At 33.3% G+C, this 24060-nt stretch overlaps 1 protein-coding gene across 50 annotated transcripts in view; it reads right to left on the bottom strand.

Moving 5' to 3' along the window:
• KCNMA1 (potassium calcium-activated channel subfamily M alpha 1) overlaps window positions 1-24060 on the bottom strand; it is a 412923-nt gene that overhangs the window by 163893 nt on the left and 224970 nt on the right. For 36 of the 50 annotated variants that reach the window (XM_015866678.2, XM_015866697.2, XM_015866683.2 and 33 more), the window contains exons 4-5: window positions 3441-3534; window positions 441-552 (exon numbers count right to left, since the gene is read on the bottom strand). In XM_015866678.2, coding sequence (XP_015722164.1) covers window positions 441-552; window positions 3441-3534 — 206 coding nt within the window. Of the gene's footprint in view, window positions 1-440; window positions 553-3440; window positions 3535-15010; window positions 15035-24060 lie in introns of all 50 variants that reach the window. The other 14 variants (XM_015866684.2, XM_015866674.2, XM_015866673.2 and 11 more) reach the window with 1 other exon arrangement.

The following is a 24060-nucleotide window of genomic DNA, read 5'->3' as shown; positions in this document are numbered from 1 at the left end:
CTTCATCCCATTTGTCTCAGCCCACCAATCCAGCCTATTCAAATCTCTCTGTAGTACCTTCCGACCCTCAAGCAGATCAATACTGCCTCCCCACTGTAATCAAACTTACTGGGGGTTCAAGCAATCCTCCTGCTCAAATCATCAATAAGAATATTAAAAAGGATTGGTCCCAATTCTGACCCCCACTGGGAACAACACTCATGCCTGCTAACAAGCAGGATCTAATTCTATTCATTTATCTGGGCCCAGACAAATTAATCAGTCAAGAAAAATAAACTTAGTAAGTGCTTTTTTTCTGACATAATGGTAGGATCACTTCAAATACAATTTTGGTACAATTCTTCTGCTTTTATGATGCCATAAGGTAAAAGAATTACCAAAATATGCCAAGTTTAGGTGTTTTTATAATAGCTACTAAAAGGACAAACACTATTACTTACCAAGCCAACTTCTGTTTAAATATACTGAAACAAACACTGGAGGGACCGTGAAGAAATCTACTACTGAGTTAACTTCTAGCCAAAACCATAGCTTGTCATTGGCTGCTATGAACTGGGAAAAAAAAAAAAAAAAAAGAGAGAGAAGAATCAAGTTAGAGTTGTGTAGCTGCATGCAGTACAATCCATTATAAAATATTAAACTCCAAAGGTAACGAGTAGTTCAGCTGTAATATTAGAAAAATGTAGATAAGTATAAATTATTCCAAAGTATATCACGTTCCTGTAGCACTCCAAACACATTAGTTGTATTGTCATCATGTATTTGCTGTTTTTATTAATATTATTATTATTTATTGTTTACCAAATTCCCACTATCATCCTATCTAGAGTTAATCAGTATGACAAATCCTTCAGGCAATAATTCAGGACAGCAACAGGACTTCAGTCCTCTAAACTGTGCTCTGGAAGATGCTCCTTCTTTCTGCTGATTTTGAATTCAGCATTGAGAAACAAATGAACAAGCAAAAATAGAAAAGGGTTTCATGATTTCATGATTGTTGAAGTGACACTTGGGGAAAAAAAAAAAAAGACAGCACATGTTCAAAGAAGATTCACAAATAAAAATGTATTGACATTTTCTTATTCTGCATTATACAATTAAAGCAAGCTGTAGCATGAAAACTGAGCAAAACATATCCAGATTCATCAAGACTTTTCAGCTTCTCCCTGATGAATTTAAAAGTAGTCAGAATATATAGAACTAAAAGCTTTTCAGGAGCGCAGGTCATTATTTTCTGAACTCATGTTTGATCTAGTCAGCATTTTATCACACCATAAGCAATGACGTTTTGCTTTCCAAAAGGTTAAAACTCAAAACCAAAACCCAAAACCAAAACCCAAAACCAAAAAAAAAAAAAAACCAAAAACAGCCTTGACTATAAAGGCCAATCACAGTTTCCTGGGAAAGTATTTGAATAATTATTTGTTTAGATAATTAGCAACTAATAGAAGCACTTCACGTTCCAGAATCATGCTTGAAGAGATAACATGCTGTTCTAGAAGCAGGAGCACAATTCTGTCTGTCATGCATTTGTCAGACTATTTCTTGATTAGCTACTAACTCATGCAATTTGGACATAGTCTTCATCAGAAGTTAGTAAATTCCTGACTTCTCACATAGTTGGTTACTAGCCCTTCAGGATTATTAAATGGTTGTGTGTGTTTGAACTCAAATATCATCTGGTATTGATGATATAGTAGTATTTTCATGACTTTGAATTGTGACATAATTTCAAGGAAAACAGATGGAGGAAGATGAGATTTTAAATATTTATTCAAATACTTTAATTTGCCAGTGAGTACTAACAGAATGTACTTGTCTGGGTGGAGGAGGGGAGGAAAAAAAGAAAAAAAAGAAAGAAAAAGAAAGAAAAAAAAGTCTTAAGTAGCTAAAGGCATGAGATGCTTTTTAATTCAGCTTGTTAAGCCAGCAAATTCATCATTAACACAATTCTTGCATGCAAAGAAGTTGATTATCACTTGTTTCATCAGGAACTCCAGTACAGAAGAATGTGTTGGAGAATGGATGCTGCGTGTACGTAAGCATTTTAATTTACATGGAGAGTACAGTTCAGAAGTGAAGGCTGCCTCCGGTGGCACAGTGGTAGGAATGCTGCTTGCAACACCGGAGGCTTGGGTTCGAATCCCCCCTTTGGCGCAAGTGGTAGAAGTGCCGCTCTGCTACACAGGAGGCTCGAATCCCGGGGGTTGGACTCCACAATCTCTAAGGTCCCTTCCAACCCGCACAAGACTGTGAGACTGTGAATATCCTTAATATCTTGCTTACTATACTCTGGCTTGCATCACAAAGCTGTTTTAGATACCACAAAAGTTTGATTCGGTTGAAGCAACAACTGAAAAGCGTGCTCTAGTAGCCAGTCTCACATACAATAACCAGTATAGTACATTCAATCCACAGGACCAAAACAGAGAGAGCCAACATTACTCCCTCCTTTTCAAAGCATTACTTAGTATCAGTACATTCTCTCCTACTGTGTTCTTTCAGTTACTGTAGCCAACTTGAGTAGGTGGACAATATACAAGTTTAATTATTCCGGTAAGAACATATTGCCTTACCACTAAGATAAATTTTACAAAGTATCTGAATACTTCTAAGTAGAGGGTTGTTAGAAATTCCTAAGTATCATACATTGAATCTTCTGTGTCAAAAGGTCAACCTGTATTGAAGGTCTTCTGACCAAACATGCCATTGGAAAGTCGGTGCGGCAAGCCTCCTGCTAACACAAACTTTTCCTTGCAGTTAACAGATTCAAAGCATATCTCAATGTTCGGAGATTTTCATTTATTTATTTATTTATTTATTTATTTATTTATTCCCTTAAAAAAAGTAGATCAGGAAGGCAGGAAGGAAGAAGGAAGGAAGAGAGGAAAGAAAGAGAAACGAACAAGTAGAAAATCTACATTACCACAAATCCAATTACTGGATTTTCAGAAAGTGAAAAGCATATTCTAAGGATACATGTTGATATTCAGTATGCCGACTGGTATTTACAACTTCTGCAAAATATTCATTAGCAGTCTGGAAAAATGGATGTGTACAAAATTGAGATTGACAGCTCTACCCGCTGTTATCTCCACTTCCAACTGCCAAACACAGATCTAACAGCACTAAAATAATTCAAGTATTTCCCAGTTTTTCTGAGGTAATTATCACACACTGAGAACACTGAAACAAGTTTTGACTATATTGACATACATTATAATAATTTTCACTTTCTGCCATACTTGAAGAGACAGACACAGAAGGGTTGGAAGAAGCTGTTCACATTTATAAGATTCCTGTCTCCTTATTTATCTTATATGCTTGTTTTTATTAATTGAATGTTCCAAAACAAAAGCTCTGATCATGCATTTTAGAAATTGTCTTCGTTTTTATCATTCATTGTTAATTCCATCTGTCCTCAATGACAAACTACTTACACGCAAGCCAAAGTAGAGAAGGAAGAACACATTGAAAGCCATGTCAATCTGTAATGTGAAATCTTTGTAGAAATTCTGGCAGGATTCTATTGGGCTATTTGGAAGAAAAAGAAATCAGAGTAAGTTGTCAGTATATGAGTTTCTCTTCTAGTGAGATTTGTATGCATTTCATTTTAAAACCCTGATTCAGAATTTTTTAACTACCACCTTCCACCCCCCAGTCATTTACAAGATACAAGCAAGCATTTTGAATGAATTATTTCATTCAGTCAGTTAGTCATTCGCACAGTCTTAATATTCACCTGTTCAGGTAATATCTAAAAATTAACATGCAGATACCTTTAAGAAAAGACAAGCAGGAAAATACCTGAGGATTCCTTAACCCCATATTAACCCTTAAAGAACTGACTTCTTTCTATAGCATACATACCTAGCACATTTTAGGAAGAAACCTAACAGGCACATGGCTACAGTGAAACCTTACACTTCGAATTTAAGTTTTGATGTAAAACTTTTAAAAAGAGTAGCAGTTGATTAGGAACATATTACTCATTAACAACCTGGGGCATTTAATCTTATAGAATCAGTTGTTCGCAGTAAATTTTTTGGTTTGTTTTGTTTTTACTTTTTTTTTTTTTTAATGTACTTGATATACAGAACTATAAAGCTGAGTAGAAAAGCAACATAGCCCACTGGTAAGATTATACAGGAAAAAAAATTGAAAAATTTGATGCAGTGCTGTAAGGGTTAATTTCTGCATGCAGGTTAATTAAATACCTTTCTGTGTTTCAGGCAGCCATTGCAAATTCTTGCTTACTATATTATGCTTTATTTAACAGTGAGACAGGTCCAAAGCACACACTATACAAACTGGTACTTTATAAATACACTTTATCTAAGGAAGGAATAACTTCCAGGAGTGTGATTAGTGATTTATTTGTGTAGTTTGTCAAACGGGTTGGTGAAGCCACAGAACAATACTGAAGTTAGAGACTTAAGTAAAAGTCATGTTCCAATATATGCTGATGTATATACTACATATATGATGTTCCACTATATATACATACATGTACACACATATATTGCAAATGATCATGTATCCATCATAACTAATAAAGTGAAAAACTAGAATGTGGATCATTTGGAACCCTAGAAAATATTGTCAGGAAAGACAAAAATCTTTGGCTTCACAGGTCAAATAAATCACTGAATGTGACTGTAATACCAGTTAGTATAGCTGCAGCTCTGCAAATATAATGCTAGACTGCTCAACAAGCAAGATTCTATGCGTTATGAAGGTCAGTTACCTAATATAAGGCATAAAGGAAATTACAGGGGCTAATAGGTCATTACACATGCAGCCAAGTTTTCCATTCCTCGTATACATTACAGGTCAAACAAGTTAAGTACAGCATGCCCTCTCTTGGCTTTAGATGCAGGAGTGCATACAGCTAAATTCTTCTTGATGTACAATAGCTTTATAATTTAAGAAGCCTCAATGACATAGGAAATTATATTAAAATGTTGAAAAAAAAGCCATTTATAAAGACATTGATGTTATTAAATCTTTCTGTTATAGACCAAATGAAATTGATTTAGAACAGCAGGCAGAAGGGAAGAAAAGCCAAATGTTAACATATAGGATAGAAAGCAGCATCTTGTACTTTACGGATATAGTTTTTGCTACAAAGTGTGAATGAAATCCAATAAGCCAGAATGGTCAGTTTCTGTATGGCATTATTGAGAGTAAAGTATTTTGTTAAAATAAGGTAGGCTATACACCGAGACAATATGCATCCTATCAATAGGAACCACAGGAAATACAACAGAAGCAGAATGAACACTCCTGTATATACACAGGCTGGAACCCTTAACTCAAGGTTAAGTACCTGTAAAAGCTGCAGGTAATCAATGGAGCTAACAGGATTTGCACCAACTTTAACTTGGCTAGAGATAGCTTCATTAGCTTCCTCAAACAGTGATTTGTTACTTATCATGAATGTTAGTTCATCTAAGGTTGCAGCTAACTGCTCTCCTTTTGCACCATTCTCCTTTACAAAAACTACAAAATCTCACAAATTAGTTAATATACAATATATCATCACTGTGTTTACAAAATACTTTGCAGTATTAGCCATTCTTAACAATGAAATTTAATCCTAACTTGACACTGCTGCTTACCAGTAGCTCTGGTGAGATAACCTCATTTTTAGTTCTCTTCCTGAAGCATCTTCCATTTCAGATATAGTCCTTATTTTCAATTTCTAAGTTATCTATCCAGATGACAAATTCAGAATCCTATCCTATATATAAAACCTAGAGAAGTAATGAAAATGTAAAAGTATACTTGATTTGAAGCTGGTGGCTTTATTCAGGTGAATGTTTATATGAAGTTATTCACCACAACTGTGAACTAAAATCTAATACAAAAGTTGTATACAGATTGCTAACAGTGGACTTAGTTTGCCTAATCAGCAGTAAGGACAGAGCTTTACATTTGTTTGCCAAGCATGGGCAAACCCTCTACTAATTTTCTTCCTTTCTCTCATGCTCTTTAAACACTGTTACTCATTCCAGTTTCATGCTAACTATATTTACCTGTTCTGTTCATTATTGCAGCATTTTATGGCAATACAAGCTCTTACAAAACCCAGTAATAAAGGCATCATAGGTATAAATCCATTCAGTCAGCAGGAAAAACTACATGAGAATTAAGTAAATTGATCTAATTTACACAGATGAGTCTAAATTTTGATAAGATGTTTCCAGCTGCATTAAACATTTTCTGCAGCAGGCAGAAATGATTTTTACCACAGCTGAGCAAATGAATGAACCACACTTTTTTTTTACTTCAAAAGAACCTACCAGTGTTCAATTAGCTACTGTGATCACCAATTTCTCTGTATTTTCTATTATTCTCACTTATTTCTGGTTAATTTGAAGTGTTGAATGAGTCTCGTTAATTAATGAGGTATTCTCTGTGTAGTGATAGAACAAGAGGGAGAGGGCAAAAAATTGCATGCATTTTAATCCTATCTGAAATTACTTGTTTCCACAAGAATACACATATGAAACTTCCCACAGAAGTCTTCAGAAAATGTTACCAGGGTTCTGCAAAGCAACTAACTTGAAGAACTCATGGGTATTTTTTCCTGCATCATTTAATTTCTTGATAGAAGCTGCACAGCCCATTTTTAATTGCATCTCAAAGCCTGGGCATCAATTTGTGCTAAAGTGCATTCACTGTCATGAATATCATACAGAAGTAAGAGTAAGCAATTCTGTTAATCTACTAATTCAAACTTTATGCCAGTGTTGTGCATATCAAGCTCTGTACTTGAAGTAACCACCAAATTTTCATTTTCCAGCTCTGTATTCCAGTCTTCGTATGTAAGGAAGTGGACTTGTATTTTTGACACACCATCATTTCCTCACATACTTTTCACTTAATATAAAGGCCTACAAGACAATCCATTTTAAGTCACATTAATCTCGTTACAATTTCTGTAAGATTTTGGTGATGAGAAATGCTATGCAAAAGATACATAAATCTCCTAAAAAAAAAAAATGACTTGTGTGTTAATTTCAGCAAAGAACTGTTGTTAATATCACACAGGCTTCTATACCTTTAGAGCTTTCAGAAGTTAATGAAAACTTTAGAAATTAAGAAAAGGGTCCTAAATTAATGTCTTAATTTTTATAAGGAAATTTATCTTCTAAATAAGGTTAAATAAAGTGTATGATAATAAAACATTAGTTAAACAATATGTAAAATTGAAAATTTTTAAACTAAAATAAAAATCATTACAAGCTTAATTTGTCTGAGAAATAAAATAACATACTATAAAAAGATAAATTTTCATAGTTCACGAAAATTCTTAGTTTGCCCGTTGCACAAAAAGATATAGTGATGATCATTTTCTTTCAGAAAAAATTTTCAACGATGATATTGAATTTTAAGATCAAGCAACAATTATGTAATGAAGTACCAATAGAGGTGGCTGAAATACAATCAACACACATAAATAATTGAGAGAAATCACTCCATTTATAAAAGTTTTTAGCATATTATCACTTGAAGACACTCCATTTGGTATTTTCAAATTTGAAATTAATACCTATTAACAACTTGGGTATAGAAATCTTCTTTGACCACACCAAATTGTCCACAGTAAGCATTTACTCTTAGTTCCCCCTTTTTTTCTTTTTTTTTCTTTTTTTTTTTTTTTCTTTTTTTACTTTACAATCATTTGTAATACCATTTTCCCTCATTTATTTATACAAAAAAAGAAAAAGCAATGTTACAAACTTTAGAATTAAAAAAAAAAAATCAAAACTTCGGCACAAATTTGATATGACAGTTTCCATTTGTACCCTTTTAAAACATATTCTTAACAACATGGAGAAGGTAGATTACAGGGGTTATGGATAGCTGATTAACTGCATTTCAATGACATATTGACTAAGTACAATATCGAGAAGAAAGCCAGATGTATCATTTATTAAAAGTAAAGTTCTTTCAATTTAAAACAATTTCTATTCCTTTTACTCTAGTTAAGTTGTACTACTCAGAAGAGAATAAACTGTTAAAAGAATCTCTTTATGTAAGCAGGCATGAACATAGACAAATATAAACGGGGATGCCCAGCAAGTCTTATCCCCATGAAATAAAAAATAAAAAATAAAAAATTAAATTAATGAGATTAAATAAGAATCAGGGGTATTTAATAACATGACAAAAAGCCTAATACCCTTTCTTACTTCAATGGCTTTCATATTTTAATCAAGTTAGAGTCACAGAAAATTTTCTTGGGATATATATAGTGACCTTCTGAGTGCAAGACAGCTTGTTAAATTTCTCAGTTTATAACACCTTCCTTTGAATTGTAACATCAATAAGCCAATTACATTTTTTTACGGTAACTGTCCTCTAAATTACTTCACTCCCATTTGACATGCTGTCAACTACCAGCAGGGAAACTTTGCTACTAGCATTTTCAGTTAGTACTAAAAGATATGCGAGATGACTAGAGTCTTCTCTCCCCATAAGAAGAGCAGAGAGCTCGACCTGAAAAAATGCTTCAATGAAGGCAAGAACCAACTTCCCAGACAGCAAATTCTACTAGAGAATTTATCACAGCTCTAAGACTTGGGATCCATAAAACTCCTTAGAACCATTATGTGTTTTGTTTTAGATAGTTTCTAACTTCCGTGTACCTGGAGGTTGTGCGTAAAGAAGGAACAATCCCTTCCTTAAAGAATTTCACAGACAATTGTCATAATTGTGATAAGTTTAAGGATAGTATTGTGATCATTTCTATTTACCTTCTTATCTGGTCAACACTAACAATATATTTCAGTTATTTTTGAGCATTCAACCACCTACATCTAAAGCTAACTCTTCCTCCAATGTGCACACATATAAAACCAGAAAGCTTTCTGCCACCAACACATTTCAGCATTGAAGCTTCTGTTCATAGTTAAAATGCTGACTGTGCTCAGCTGTCTTTCACCTTTTTCACTGTACATTCTCTGTGCTGAGTCTCCACATTACCTATCATTTTCTCCTTCCTATTCCTTCAGAAAGCTTCAAACTAATAATTCTTTCCTTTGGGACTTCAACAAATACCTTTTACATATTCTCTGTTCAACTGAACTTTTCATAATGGGTTAAACAGGGATTTTCAGTCTTTCTTTAATCCACAATTTCAATATGCAATGAGTTTATATTTACTTAATATACACCTTACTTTGTTGCATCTCCATTCCTGCCTTTTCAACACTTTCTTCCATATGTAACTGACCTTAACTTCACCAACACCAAACCAAGTCTTAGAATCACAAAAACTCAGTATCTTCGTTCAATTTTAAAATAAATTCTACAAATATAAATTTAATCAAGATTAAAAAAATGAACTGTTACAAATCTTCCACATTTCTGAGACTATTGCTTAACTTACGAGCTTGCAAGCACCTTAAGGGATCTATTTTTCACACATATGCACCATACCTTATTTCCCTTTCTTCACTGTTATCACAACATCTGTTATTCTTTAAAGTCTGACAGATCACAAGCTGGCACTAGAATATTATCTTTCTAGTTGTAATCTAATTTAAGAAAGCATAATGACTCATCTGTTCTGCAGATGCTTTCTACTACCTACTTCTATATTATGTCCATAGCTCACAGTTGAACTTAGACAAACTTTTAGTCTAATGTGGGGAAAAATCAGCGAATTTCCTCTTTTTTTTTTTTTTTTTTTTAAATACACTGTCAGAAGTAATAAGTAACAATAAAAACACACAATCAGTATACATTGTGTAAAAGTACCATTTAGTAAAGATTTTTCTAAGAATCAGTTGCTTGAGTTATACTAGGTTTTCTACGTGCTTCTTTCACCTCCCTGATTCATGTGGTAGAAGCATAAAACTTTCTTCTTTTTTTCCATGGAATGTTGATTTGATTTAGATCTAAGAATCCATCTACACAAATACACAAATTTTGCATGGATTCAAAGAGTTTTATCCACATTTCACAGAAGAAAATAATATTGATTTCGTAGTGCATGTCTACTCTTCTGTTCGTAAACTAAGTTTCATCCAGCCACAAAAAACCCATAAAACAGTCAAATAGATTTTTTCAATCAAATTCTACAATGAGAAAAATTGTTATATACTACCTTCCATATCAGAAAACAAGTACTTGTCACAAGTAGTGAGAATAAAAAGCTATCATTTTACAGTTTTTCATGCAAAATTAATTCAGTTAAGAAACTGAAATAGAGAAGGAATTCCAGTGGGAAAGATAGAAACCACTAATTTATTTTTTTTTTTAATTTTTTTTATTATTGTCACATGTATATATTAACAGTGAAATTAAATTTGTACAATTTAAGAACACAGGTATACCAGCTTACTTCAGATGCCTGAGATGTTCCTTGGCATAACTCTGCTGACTTTTACAGACTTACACACAATTGACAACTTGTCTAATGATAGAAATAAGTAACTTTGCTACTACCTACTTTACACAAATACAACTCGGTGATGCAGGCTGTGTTGTGAAAAAATTGGAAATAAGGAATAGTGCAAATAAGTCAATATCTGCACTTTGCTAAATATGACCATATATTCTGCAATCTCATCTGTCTTTCCTGGTTGAAAAATCACTTCCCAATACAATGTTGTCACCCTTCATCTTCCTAACTCAAATTTCTGATGAATTTTAAGTACATTATGCTTCTGCATTGGCTACCATAGTAAAATATAACCACAAAACTCAAGCAAAATCAAATTCTTATCTTCCCCTGACTATCCATTAAAACTGCATATGTTTAAAATATTTTTTTCTTCTCATTTTTATATTGAACTGCTAGATGCTGCAGAAAGTACGCACATTGAAATTCCTCACTCTGAAAATGGTGTAGTTCTTAATACCATCAAAACAGATATACATCGTCAACTGGTGGCAGTGTATATCTTCTCTAATTACTAACTGGTGCAAACCAAAGGGAGATTCTTGCAGTGGAGCTAAACTATCAGAATCTGAGAGCTAAAAATCCCTATGCCAATCTTTCTACCTTTTCTGGGACCTTTAAAGTACTTTGCACTTCCTTGTAAAATACTCCATTACAATCTCAATCCTGCCTAAGATCCTGCCTAAGAAGAGTTCTCTTGTGAACGGCATGAGTAAAGTACATACTATTTTACTTGGTATTACTTTTGTAAATTGTGTACCAAAGGCTGAGAATACTAGCATTGGTAGTAGCAAATAATATTACGTTAACTTGAGAAGACAATCTCACTGATGACACTGCTGTAAAAGGATGGATCAAGAATCTTAGAGTACACATTTTAATTAAAGATTTCTGTGAATTTAATGGCGCATTTAAGAGAAAACTTCCAGTATACTATTTCAACTAAAATTACATTATTACTCTTTTTGACAATATTTCGGAAGCTACTTCAATTATCTCTGCTATGGTAATTCTGTTAAATTACATATGCTATTTAGTAAAGTTGGCAATCTTGTATGGTTCTACTCTGTAATAAGACCTCATTCTATTACTTCTTATCTGCTTATAAAATTTAATATAGTTTTTCTTTAATGCTCTTTATCAAAATATGTCAAGGAGTTGCAGCTGTTTACTCTGGTCAAGAGAAAGTAATTATAGATATGAAAAGAAAAAACTGTAATATGACGCTTCTGAAATCATAAGCACTTTGCCATGTTCACACTGAATTGAACAATGGAAATTAAGTTAGCCAAAAGTATACCAGGGGCATAAAATCTTTGTAGTAGAAACATACATTTAAAAACTGGAATGAACTCTTTAGGGAGAAGAGAGAATCACAGCTTTTTAAAAAACATTGGCAAATAATACTTTTCAACTTCAAATATACATGGGATTTTCAATGGCCCACCATCATCTTTAGTTTTCAGCTCCAACTACTCCCCAATTCCAGCATCTTTTATCTTCTAATTCTGTTTATGTTGTTGTCTAACTTTCACATCATCTTTATCTGACTGCACCCTGAGGAAAGAGTTGCTATCTTCAAAAATGAGAACATCTTCTACTTATCCTATTTGACTGACTATATTGAGACTATTTAATTATTTTTTGGGGTATCCTAAAACTAAGATCTGATTTTTTGCTTCATAAATATAGCAAACACTCGATTTCTCCAAATGATCGAGTACTCATCCTATATGCTTCTTGCTTGCTTACATATCATAAATTATAAAAACACAAATCTTTTCTTCAAAAACTTACAGCCTAAATTCAACTATCCTGTGTGAAAGTGATAAGAGTAACAGATGAATTGAAGTCTTAAGATATGTACAGCTCATTCATCTGACTGTCTTTTCTGGAATTTCCCTTCTCTGATACCTTAATTAATAAAAATAACTTCTATCCAGTTTTGAATGAGAAGTAACAAACATAAGGTACACTACTTGGCTTTAATGCCAATGAATAATTTAACACAACAGTGAAATATAAAAGTAACAAAAGGTGGTAGAAATCTGAAAAAGTTTACCGCATATATAGTTTCTACACAGATCTACTATCTATGCAGAGAAATCAATATTGTGTTTTATTGTCTTAATTAAAATTTCAGAGATTCTACATGCAGTTTCATCATGCAAAAAATATTGTCTCATATTTTAATGGCTAAAATGTAAACATGAATGATATATATATTCCTTCCAAAACCAAATAAAAACCAATGCATAAAGCTAGAAAACATACTAGCCCCAGTCAAATTTTAATTACTTTTGATTCTCTCTCTGCCATTCTTCACAAGAACCAGTTAGCCTTATCTACCCTATTAACATACAGGTCCTTCAAATATCTATATAGCCTAATACGTAAGGTATACATATCCATTTCTTTAAAAAAAAAATAAAAATCTCATTTCCCTGGGGAGTCTTTATTATAAATATCTTTTAAAGTAAAGCACTCTAATATACATGCAGTTTTTTCATCCACCACTGTGGCTTCCCTTACGGATTTAGCTAATACATTTTATGATCTACAGAGTTTTCATGTCCTAATTGTTCCAGCTGTGGGACCTGATTGTTTACTAGTAGCCTTAGAAGCAGATTACCACATATTTAAAGCAAAATGTTGATCCCAAGAAAGACTGTGAAAAACCACATTCACTTTGCAAAAATAAAGGAGAAAAAAAGTAATAATCAAATGCTTTAAACAAAGAAAGAAAGAAAGAATTAAAAAATAATAACTCAACTCTTTCCTAGTTCAACTTCTCAGAGCAGGAAACTAGACTGGAGCCTGAGTGACAGTCTCAAACACAGTGACATTTTTAAATGACAAAGGCAAAGCCCTTTTTAGGCAGATTAATGGCAGTACATCATTCTTTTTTAGCAGTCACTTTATCTCCATTAATAAATGGAATAAGATATTGCCAACACCTGTAGCAGTTGCTCAAATTAATTATCACAAGCCTGGTATAAAACCACTTTACATCAATGTAAGAACAGCATATAATGATGTAATAAAATGAATATATAGCAGCACTTTTTTTTTTTCTAGCACTATCTCAGCATGGCTTGCAAACATGCACATCATTGTCCAACACCTTTTTATCCTGGCGGCTGTCCACAAACACAGGATGTGTAGTCAAGGATTACACATGGAGTCAAAAATGGACTGGTGTAATAATAGCCCATTTTGTACTTCAGGTGGAGAAACAAAACATTGCCCTGTAGATACACATCTGACCAGGCTGACATTGGTAAAAGAATTGTCCTTCATTACAAGAAAAAAATAGTAAAAAACTCCATAGTTAGTATCTAGGAATAAAACAAAACTAAACAAATAAATCTTAAGTAATCCTGAATAGTAGATAGTGTCAGAACGGCCAGGTAACAGCATGTGGGTGACATGACAACAGCTACAGATTTGAAATCATATCCCATGTTTATTGCTTTGATTTTATTGCATGTTACTGGTGACTTGCCAATAAGTACAGACTAAAAAACACATTCTGGCTTTATGTAAACATTTATCTGTCCATAATTAGCATCTTACATTTATAACATTTTGTATTACTTGACCACCAAATTAAGGAAATGAAATATAAATAATTGCATTTACTGTATCAAATATCAATTTGTAGATTTGTTCTGACAAAAAAAAAAATGTACAGAATGTAACCTCTGATTACATACTCCTGATGATTGCACTGACCAACAGTGCTAAAAATTGTGCTCAGACAAAACGTTTCATGTCACTTTCTAAAGTACTTGTTTCATAATTTTATTGGGAAACAATAGGATTTGCATTAAGTCATATCTTTTACTGTGCTGATGTAGGATTTATTTGAATATGATTTAGAACACAGGAATAAATATATGCTTAGGATGGTCAGTGTCTTCAGTTAATAAAACTTAAGAGTGATGTTACAATTATCTGCAAGTAATTTCATTTTAGTGTTGTTTTGTAAAAAAAAATACATTTTAAATTAATTTGTAAGATATTTAGTAGCATAACTTCAAAATTCTGCCCAAATTTTGACCCCTCATAAATAATTACTTATTTATAATCTTTATAATCTTACCTCTTGTCTCTGTCACCTGCTGCTTAAGTGAATAGCAGGAAAAGTTTTAATTTTCTGAACACTACTGACATAATTCAGTCCTTTTTCATAGCAGGATAATTGGAACACTCAATTTTCCCACAATTTGATCACACTACAGTTCTGTATCTAGTCCATAAACTACTGCAATATGCTGGAAATGCTGAATATATATACCTGGTACAAATACATATTAAGATCTATTCATTTTATGCTTTTTTAGAGATACTGATAAGATTAATCTATATTTGCTCAGCTTTCTATAATTTCTTGGGTTCCTTTAATCCCAGTTCATGCACTTGATGCTTAGGCTGCATTCAGAGTATACACCATTATGGTAAGCACATTAGCATGCACAGGCAATACAATATTAGATTATAATTAACCCCACAAACAACCAAAAAGGGTGAAGTTGCATCATGCAATGAAACCACAGCTTGGCCTGGACTGCCATGCAGAAAAAAACCTACATCAATGAGTCTGCAGTACGGCTCCTAGGTAAGAGTTGATATGAAAGAGGTGAGTTATTTCAGCATTGAAGTCATAGGCTGAAAATGTTTATACTACTGTAAACAAAATACTGCACATAGCACCGGCATTGCTCTCTGGGGGAAAAAGATGCTTGTAGAGGACAAAAATGATGAGGAATATGAGGAAAATAAGGAGGAGAAGGAATAAAGTACAGTAACAAGTCTGAAATACAATCTGCCATTTTTCATAAGCAGGTAGGTATTTCATTCAAAATAATCTCATTGGAACTTTTATAGAAAACCTTAATTTTCAACGTATTTTGAAATAAAACATTAGGTGAAATAATGAGATACAGGGGAATTTCAAAAGATCCATAGCATTCAGTAACTGACAAATAATTGAAGATAATACACAGATATGTAGAGGTGAATTTTAAAGCAGGATACAGGATCTAAACAACACAACCTTCACTGATTTGAACACGATGTGTTGGTTCAAATGAATGTTGGTACTATAAGCAATGCACTGTATAGACACTTTCTATTCCTTTTCTAAAAAAATTAATAAAGACATCTCTCTGCTTAATAAAGCTCGCTTCCCCCTCCCCCCCCAATGCCCCAGAAATAGTAATTATTCTGGACTGCCTTTACTTTATTAACCTCAGTAGCTGTGAATGTAAAAATACAACATGAACAGCAGGGAGACAGCCTGGCTTGTTTTAAGACGTGTTTACTACACCTAGTAATTATTAGCCTGATTCCAATAAGCTCAGAAACACATGTGATCAGCTAGTTCATTTTAATAACAACACTCATACAACAGATTCTACTGTGTGATAGAAGCAGTACGATATTATGTTAATATTGCCCTAAAGAAAATTTGTTCCATATTTTTCAATAGGAATGTTGGCTATTGAGCATTTTTCCATAAATACATTTAATTGTAGGAGTTCTTTCAACTGTACAACTATTTGCAAATATATCATCTAATCACACAGGGCAGTAATCCATGGAATATCAAATATAGCTTTAAAAAAAACTACAAGTTTATTTACTGTGCAAAGATTTTAATAGAAATAATATCTGTACCAGTTGCAAAACAGAATTATAGAATCACAGGGGTTGGAAGGGACCTCTGGAGACTGAGTCCAATTTCCCTATTAAAGCAGATACCCTACAATAAGCTGCACGGATAGGCTTTCAGATAGGTCTTAAATGTCTCCATAGAAGAAGACTCCAAACCTCTCTGGACAATCTGTTTTGGTTCACTGTCACTTCCACCATAAATAAGTTCTTCGGCATGCTTGCATGGAACTTATTATGTTCAAATTTTAGTCCATAACTCCTTATCCTATCACTACACACCACTGAGAAGAGCCTAGACTCATTCACTTGCCTCCCACTGACCTTTAGATATTTATAAACATTAATCAGATCCCTTCTCAGTCTTCTCTGCCCCAATCTGAACTGACCAAGTTTATTCACCTCTCCTCATAAGGGAGATACTCCAAAGACTCAACTGCTTTCAGTATGTCCATTTTTACTCAGTCACTTTTTATAAACTACTAATCTGTTTATGCAGTAAATTTCCACAGACATTTTGATCAAACTAAAAATCAGCACAATTGACAGTATAAATTATTTTCTTGACTCTTGAAGTTGATAAGGAGAATTGCAGGAAAACCTGTACCTGGAAAGGTACAATTCTTAAATAGCAAAATACTTATTAAGTTTCCAACCTGACACTTCTATCTTTCTCACAGAAGAAGATTCCCCAGTCACAACTGGTACTACCTTTAGCCACTATGTGCTATTTAACAAAGCTAAAAAGATGTTTCCTTAGTTGCTTACTAAAGATACAAACATTTTCTTGGGTGTATATGTATGCACTTATATAATGTACTGTACATGCAAACGTTATCAAAAACATTCCTCAAATTGCTGATGGAACTCATAGTTTGCCTTAGTTCTACAATCTAGTTTGAATACAAACATTTGAATTTTAAAACCAAATTAGAAAAATCCAATCCTACCTTCATTATTTGTCTTAAATTTGCTTAAGATAAAGGTTGGTATTTTAAAGAAACTTAATAATAAAAACTCCCAGTTATAAATGAAAAAGTGTAATTTATTGCATACCACACATACAATACTCATGGGAATGTATATTAATGTGTAACTATTTTTCTATGAATCATATTTTTCAATTATTTTTCCTACTGACATCTCACTTATTCATTTACTTTTTCTTAGAAAGATATGTTGCTAAAATAAAATTTAAATTTAAAAAGGGTTAAATAATGGTCGATTTAAACATTCTATATTGTTTTCCTAAGACTAAAATAAAGACAAAATCTTAAAGTTCAGTGCATTTAAATTTAAAAATTGAGACTGATACATATTGTTTACATAAGTTTACAAGTACTGTTTCAATAAGGAAGCTGAAAAAAATTCATTTCTGCTTTCAGTAAGTTGAAATTACCTGAAAAAAAATGATCAGAGATCTTTAATGATATTAAAATAATATTTGCTGCTTTAGAGAAATTAATTTACTGATAACATGATATTAGACAAAATAGCAGGCTATGGATGATATTTTTTCCCTATGATGGAAGTACTTGAGCTTGACAATTAAAATGAAGATTTGCAACAGTAGTGCAATTAAGCATCTGTACTCTCAAGATAAGAAACATCATTCAAACAATATTATTGCAATTGAATTATACCACATGGTGTAGTAGAAATAAAATCCTTCTGACACAGCACTGTCACAGGAGATTTGCTTTGGAAATAAAAAGCCACAAAACAAAACCATTATTTACTATCTCCACATTCCATAATACATAATAAATGCTTACTCTTCAATGAGAATCTGTTCTACTAAATTATATCATTCTTTGATAGCTGCTTAATGAAAAGATAAGAATATTTACAAATGATTATCATAGTTTATAAAAAAAAAAAAAAAAATTCTGTGAACAGTTCCTTTTCTAATAAACCAAGATCATACTTTGGCAACATCAGAATAAAATTATCTATACATTCCATGTCTATGTGCCAGTTCTGAGACTTTGGAAAGAATAATATGAAGTTCAACTAATAATTTATCCCTTGACAATATCTAACACCCATGCATAAGGAATTACAGTTATAGCTGTATACACTGAATCTAGGAAAGAAGAAAAATGGAACATGAGCAAATATGAGCAAAAACTTACAGATGTAGAAACTTCACATCACAGATCGTGCACCAAAAAGGTTACTGAGAACAATCTAATCTATGCATCTCCAGGTAGATAAACATCAGCAAATTACTCAAAAGTGAAAGGGAGGGGGTGTGAGGGGAACCATTCAAAGAAGCTGATCCAACTGGAAACGCTTAACTTAACGCTTAACAGTTACTTAACTTTGAAGCACAATGGGCATGAAGCAGAATGGCTAAGTATATTGAATATAAACAATCTAGGAAAGGCAGTATGATGTGTTTAATGTAATTAATAAATACTGCATTTTAAAATAAATGAAATCAAACTATTGAATGAATAAAAGCAATATGAGAAATATTTCACAAAGTTGTGCTAACATCTCTGTTAATATAATCTATACAATTTCTAAATTCCTTTCTAAAAGTCTTTAGAATTGGTTTCAATTTACCAGGTAGCCTAATCAGTGAGTTTGAGTAACCTACCTGAGTAAGGATGCCAATAAAACACAACAATACACCAGAGACAGGTGTACTCTGGGTGTCTAGATTCACATCCATTTAAAATGGTATTTTGGACAACTACATTACCACTGCATCTTAGCTACCAAATCAAATGCACTAGACTTCCCAGTTTTCCCTATGTGGCCAAGATCATTCAAGTCACATCAAGTATCTGTCTTTATGACAGACCCCATCTAGAGAAAGGCCATCTTTCCTGGGACCTAACAATGTCTTAAGACAAGCCTTGGGATACTGTGTTAAAATAGCTCTCAGGAAGCATACTTAGCGGTTTATCCCTACACACAGAGGCATAGATTGACACCAGCCTGCCCTGACTGCTGCAGCTGCTTATCTAAATCACATCTTTCCTCCACTCAATCAAGCCCATTAAATTTCATTCCAAGAAATTACTCTTTCCATAGCCAGTCACTCTCACAGAAACAAGAATAACCTCAAATCACCTCCCTCTCAAGTTCTTCCTCTATAACCACCCTTTAAGTACCACAGCATAGTTTGTCACTGTCTGCCAAAGGTTACCTTGTATTGTGCTTTTATATTCTGTCATAACTACTGCTGACACAGCATCCAGACTAATAATAAAGTAATAAATTAGAGTTCTCAAGATCACTGCCTAGCTGCCCTTTGACCATGAAACAGCTGTTGCCTTTATCAACTGAAATGAGTTGCACCTTGACAAGTACATTGACTTTCATGATTAAAGAACAGGCTGTTCACATGTGTTCCTGTGCAGTGACATCTCAGTTATCCCTTCATTCACTACTTATCCTCACTCCTGTTCCCATTGCCAAGTCAAACTAAATGGAAAAGGATTTTATCTTTTACTGGAAATCAAGTAAAGTAAACATAAATAGCACATAATACTTAACTCATAACACTTCACTGTTTTCTCTGCATGCAAATTAGCACAACAAATACTACCAGCTGCTAAGCTACAGCAAGGAGAGAAACCTCTAGCTCTGCAGAATGTATTTGGGATAAGATACACAACCACTAAGCAGGTGCTGAATTTTTAATTTATGAAAGACTACAGAGAAAAAACAAAACAAATTAAAAAAAAACAACAACAAATAAGAGCTAAATAGTTTTCTCTAAGTTAACATGGCAAAAGATAATTAAAAAACAAATATGTCTTGAATTGACATATCTGCATAATCACATTTGCCAAGGTAAAGCAGAGAAACAGCATGAAAGCTTAAAAATACCAAGGAGAGAAGGACACATCAAGTGACTTCTGGGTGAGCTTCCATATTTCTGACTAGGAGAATAAGCTAAAGGAAAGAATATACAAGAATTTTAAGCTAGGACCTATTTATGGAAGATAGATTCTATCAGAACATGATTTTGCAGAGCTATGGTTCTGTTACTTACTGGGAATATCATAAAGTCTGTTACTAGAATATTCAAAATACCCTGAATCACAAAGGGCCAAACCTCCATCTCCCATTGATTTCAACAGCTGTTCAGAGTGCTCAGTAGTTCTGTAAATTTAGCCAATAATTGTATTGAACTCAGTTGCTTATTTTTGGCAACTCAACTTTGAAAAATTAGCCTTGAAAATTACCTTGGGTACTAATAATCTGAGTGGGGGGATATTTTACATCTACTGCTGTTGAAAATAATGCAATTATCTGTATTATTTCATTATATTATCACAAGCAATATAAAACTCACCTAGGAGCAAAATATATGAAGCTTCTTTTTTATAAGTTCACCTAGCACTTCTGTATAGAAACATTCATTCTGTCTCTCTAGCAACAAGACCCTTGAATCTGCATTTAGTTCATGGCATAGTAGATCTTCTGCATATTACCATATTAAAAATTCTTAATAACCTCCTGTTATGACTATAAAGAATAACCCTCTGTGTCATTTTGGATATTTTGGATACTAAGGATATCAGTTACAACCCTCATTGCTCACAAAATCTTTGTTAACTATGTTACCATCAGTACTGTAAATCTTGGTACTATCTGAATAAAATTCATCAGACTGGCCTCATAGTCTATAAGAGGATTCCCTCCTTTCTTAATGCTTGCATAGATGGAACACAGATTACCAGAACCAATATTCCATAATTAATTCAACATCTTCTAGCAGTCTGGATGTGTCCCTGAGGCTTTAAGGAGGGCTATATTTATTATACACAACAGCAGTAACATACTGAAGGTTATCAATTATTGCGGCTTCAATCACAGACATAGTTTTGCAGTCTCACTAAACCTGATGGTGAATTATGGCCTCAGGAAAAATGGGAAGCTGAAAGATATCTTCTTGACTGTGGCATTACTTCAGTTCCATATCAGCAAATAAAAATACACATATGGAACAATCTGTGTTCTTCCATAAGTATCAGGGTTTGCAGTCTCATATACTTGTAAAAAGACATCCTAGCTCTATTCAAACAAAAACTTTGTTTATATATATTTCTTCTCTTCCCAAAATGGAACAAGTACATAACTAATATAATTCTGCACCAGAAAATGTAAAATATAAAGTATCCTATACTTTTTCCTTTGATTAATTTTTGAGAAAAACTGATTAAAGTTTTCATGACAGCATTACTATTCTACTTGTATATCAAGGAACACTGCAGTTCCACTGGGAATATAATACTGTGGAAAAGCATAACTGAAGAGTGATAGACACTCAAATACACGCACAAGTAAAATACTCTGTAAACCCACAAAATATTAATAACTTCTCATTTACAGAAGTGTTGTATTGATTTGGTTGTGACTGCCCATATACTAGACTAGACCCATATATTTAGACTAGATATGGTTAAGATATTTTTTACTGTGAGGGTGGTGAGACACTGGAACAGGTTGCACAGTGAGGTTGCAGATGCCCCTTCTCTGAAAGCACTGAAGGCCTGAACTGGATGGGACTTGGCCAAGAGGGAGGTATTCCTGCCTACAGCAGGTGTATCGTAACTAAATGACCTTGGAGAAGCCTGCCAACCCAAACGATTCTATGATTCTATACCCTTATTGTTTACATTTTTCTCTTTTACTGATAACACAAGCAATTCTATTGTAATGAAGTGAATACTGTAAAATAATTCATAATCAAAATATTTTCTGTTTTCATACAAATGTGTTGCGTTATTTTCATGCTCAATAAGCAGCAACTACATACACATCATTTACTAAGAAAGCAGTTGTATTTTCACTGTAAAATAATGTCTGTCTTTAGGCTTATATATATTTAAAAATCTGACTCTTTTCTGCCCAGTTATTTTTCACTGTATATTGTGAGAATACAGAGACATAAATAAATTAATAAATAAACAAAAAAACAAATGAAAGACTTAAAAACTATGAAGATGGTAGGAATACGAAAAAGCATATGAGGTACTGGATATTATTTTATATATTCTTTTACTGTTTAATTCACTGTATCTCAAGTTCATGGTGTTCCTAGAAATATCAGCATAGAAATATACATCATCCATACTCTAAACCAACCACTGCTTTCCAACTATAGAAAAGAAACTATAAATATATATGTATATTTGACAAATATTATGACTACCATGTTTGATATTTTGTTAAAATAAAACTATGAGATTACTACTCACGATGATTTCAGTAGTTTCCATGGACAGTATTTTCAGAGACTTCCCTAATTCTTCAATCAGTTTGAGAAATAAGTTTAGTGGAAGGAATGCAGAAACTCAATTTCCCCCCCATTACTGTTTCTTTTCTAAAGGTCAGGTTAAAGTCAGTAACGTGGTTGCAGTTTTTATTGATTGGTTGCACAGCTGGAAGAGTTGCATGGTTCCGGTGGTACTTTACAGATGTTATAGTTGGAAAAAATATCCAAAAAGGAGCAAACTCCAAAAAAAGATCCTTCCCCAGTAGTAGTCAACCATTAAATGTTTTCTAGGAGAGGTGGAGCCAGGCTCCACCAGTCACACAGGTAAATTGCCTTCACCTGTGCTCCCACAGTTGACAGTTAAAATTGTACATACATATAAAAAAAGGTAATTTATCTGACATAATTATTGAAATCGCTTTGAGGTAAATTACAATACTGACTAGTTTAGTTCTGCTTGTATACACTCTGCTCATATGATGCATACTTGCCTTACAACAGACATTTGAGAGGCTGAACAGAAGGAAGAAAATCCTAGCAGATACATCAGACTACACTTAGTGGGTCACCTGAGATATGCAAATAACCAACACAAGTTGGGAGGGAAGGTGTTGTGGCATAGCAAAAAAGATTAAATATGTATACGTATGCATTTAGAAGGTACAAGCTCCATTTCTGTACCGTTCCTGCCTTTCATTACTCTAAGCAAGGAAAGGGGCCTTAGAAATTCCACATAGATGTTCTCATAACATACAAACTGACATTATTCAGCTTTACACGTGGACATTAAGAAAAAACAGTAGGCTCACAAGATAAACACTCAGAGACTTAATACTGAAAATTCTTAATAAATTTTGATGGATGTCCTGTACATCACAAGCCATTCAACTTCACCAATTTACTTCCAAATGGACTCTAGAAACTGGTGTTTTAACTTAAGTATAATGTAGCATATCTTTAAGGAAAAAGCAATCATTGCCAACACAAACACACAGTTCCTATTTTGATAGTATGTTTCAGTGGGTACTTACACTGTTAACATTTTATACCTTATTTTCTATTTGAATTCAGCAGTCTCTCTAATACACTGATTCTTATCAAAGCCTTTATTATATTAAATAGTGCTTTACTTTCTTCCACTGAGGTACTTACATCATTATAACCAGATCACACGTCAATCTTCTTTTTGATAAACCAGAGATTAAGTACTTTAAATCTCCTACTCAATGGAATTTTCTCCAGACATCAAATTTCCTATGCTCTCCAACCTCCACTTAATGTGACCTTAAATAGTTCAACTGCAATCTCCACTATATCCTGCCACAAAACTGAGATAATACCCCAAGCTGTAAAGATTGTTTATTTAGAATGCTACAGCACTAAAATAAGGTATGGTTGTTTGGTTTTTTTCTTTGTTGTTGTTTTTGTTTGTTTGTTTGTTTTGTTTTTTCAGTGGAAGACTTTGTAAGTAACACTGATGCAAATGGTATGCTTTGGACTGCATGCAGCTTGCTTTCTCTTCTTTCCAGAAGCTGATAACCTTAGAAAATTGTTGCAGATTGTCAGACATACATTTCAAATCACATCTGCAAGCCAATATAAAAGCATCCAGATACCTATGCAAGCAGAAACAAGGAAAATTTCACACTTTAAATATCTATAATTTCCCCTTAAAAAAAAAAAAGTAGGCTTAAAAAAGGAAGGCAGACTTTCAGTTAACTGTAAA

Source organism: Coturnix japonica, chromosome 6 (assembly GCF_001577835.2).
Source record: "Coturnix japonica isolate 7356 chromosome 6, Coturnix japonica 2.1, whole genome shotgun sequence".
NCBI classification, from domain to species: Eukaryota; Metazoa; Chordata; class Aves; order Galliformes; family Phasianidae; genus Coturnix; species Coturnix japonica.
Note: the sequence above shows the minus strand (reverse complement) of the source record. Positions and strands in the feature narration are given on the sequence as shown.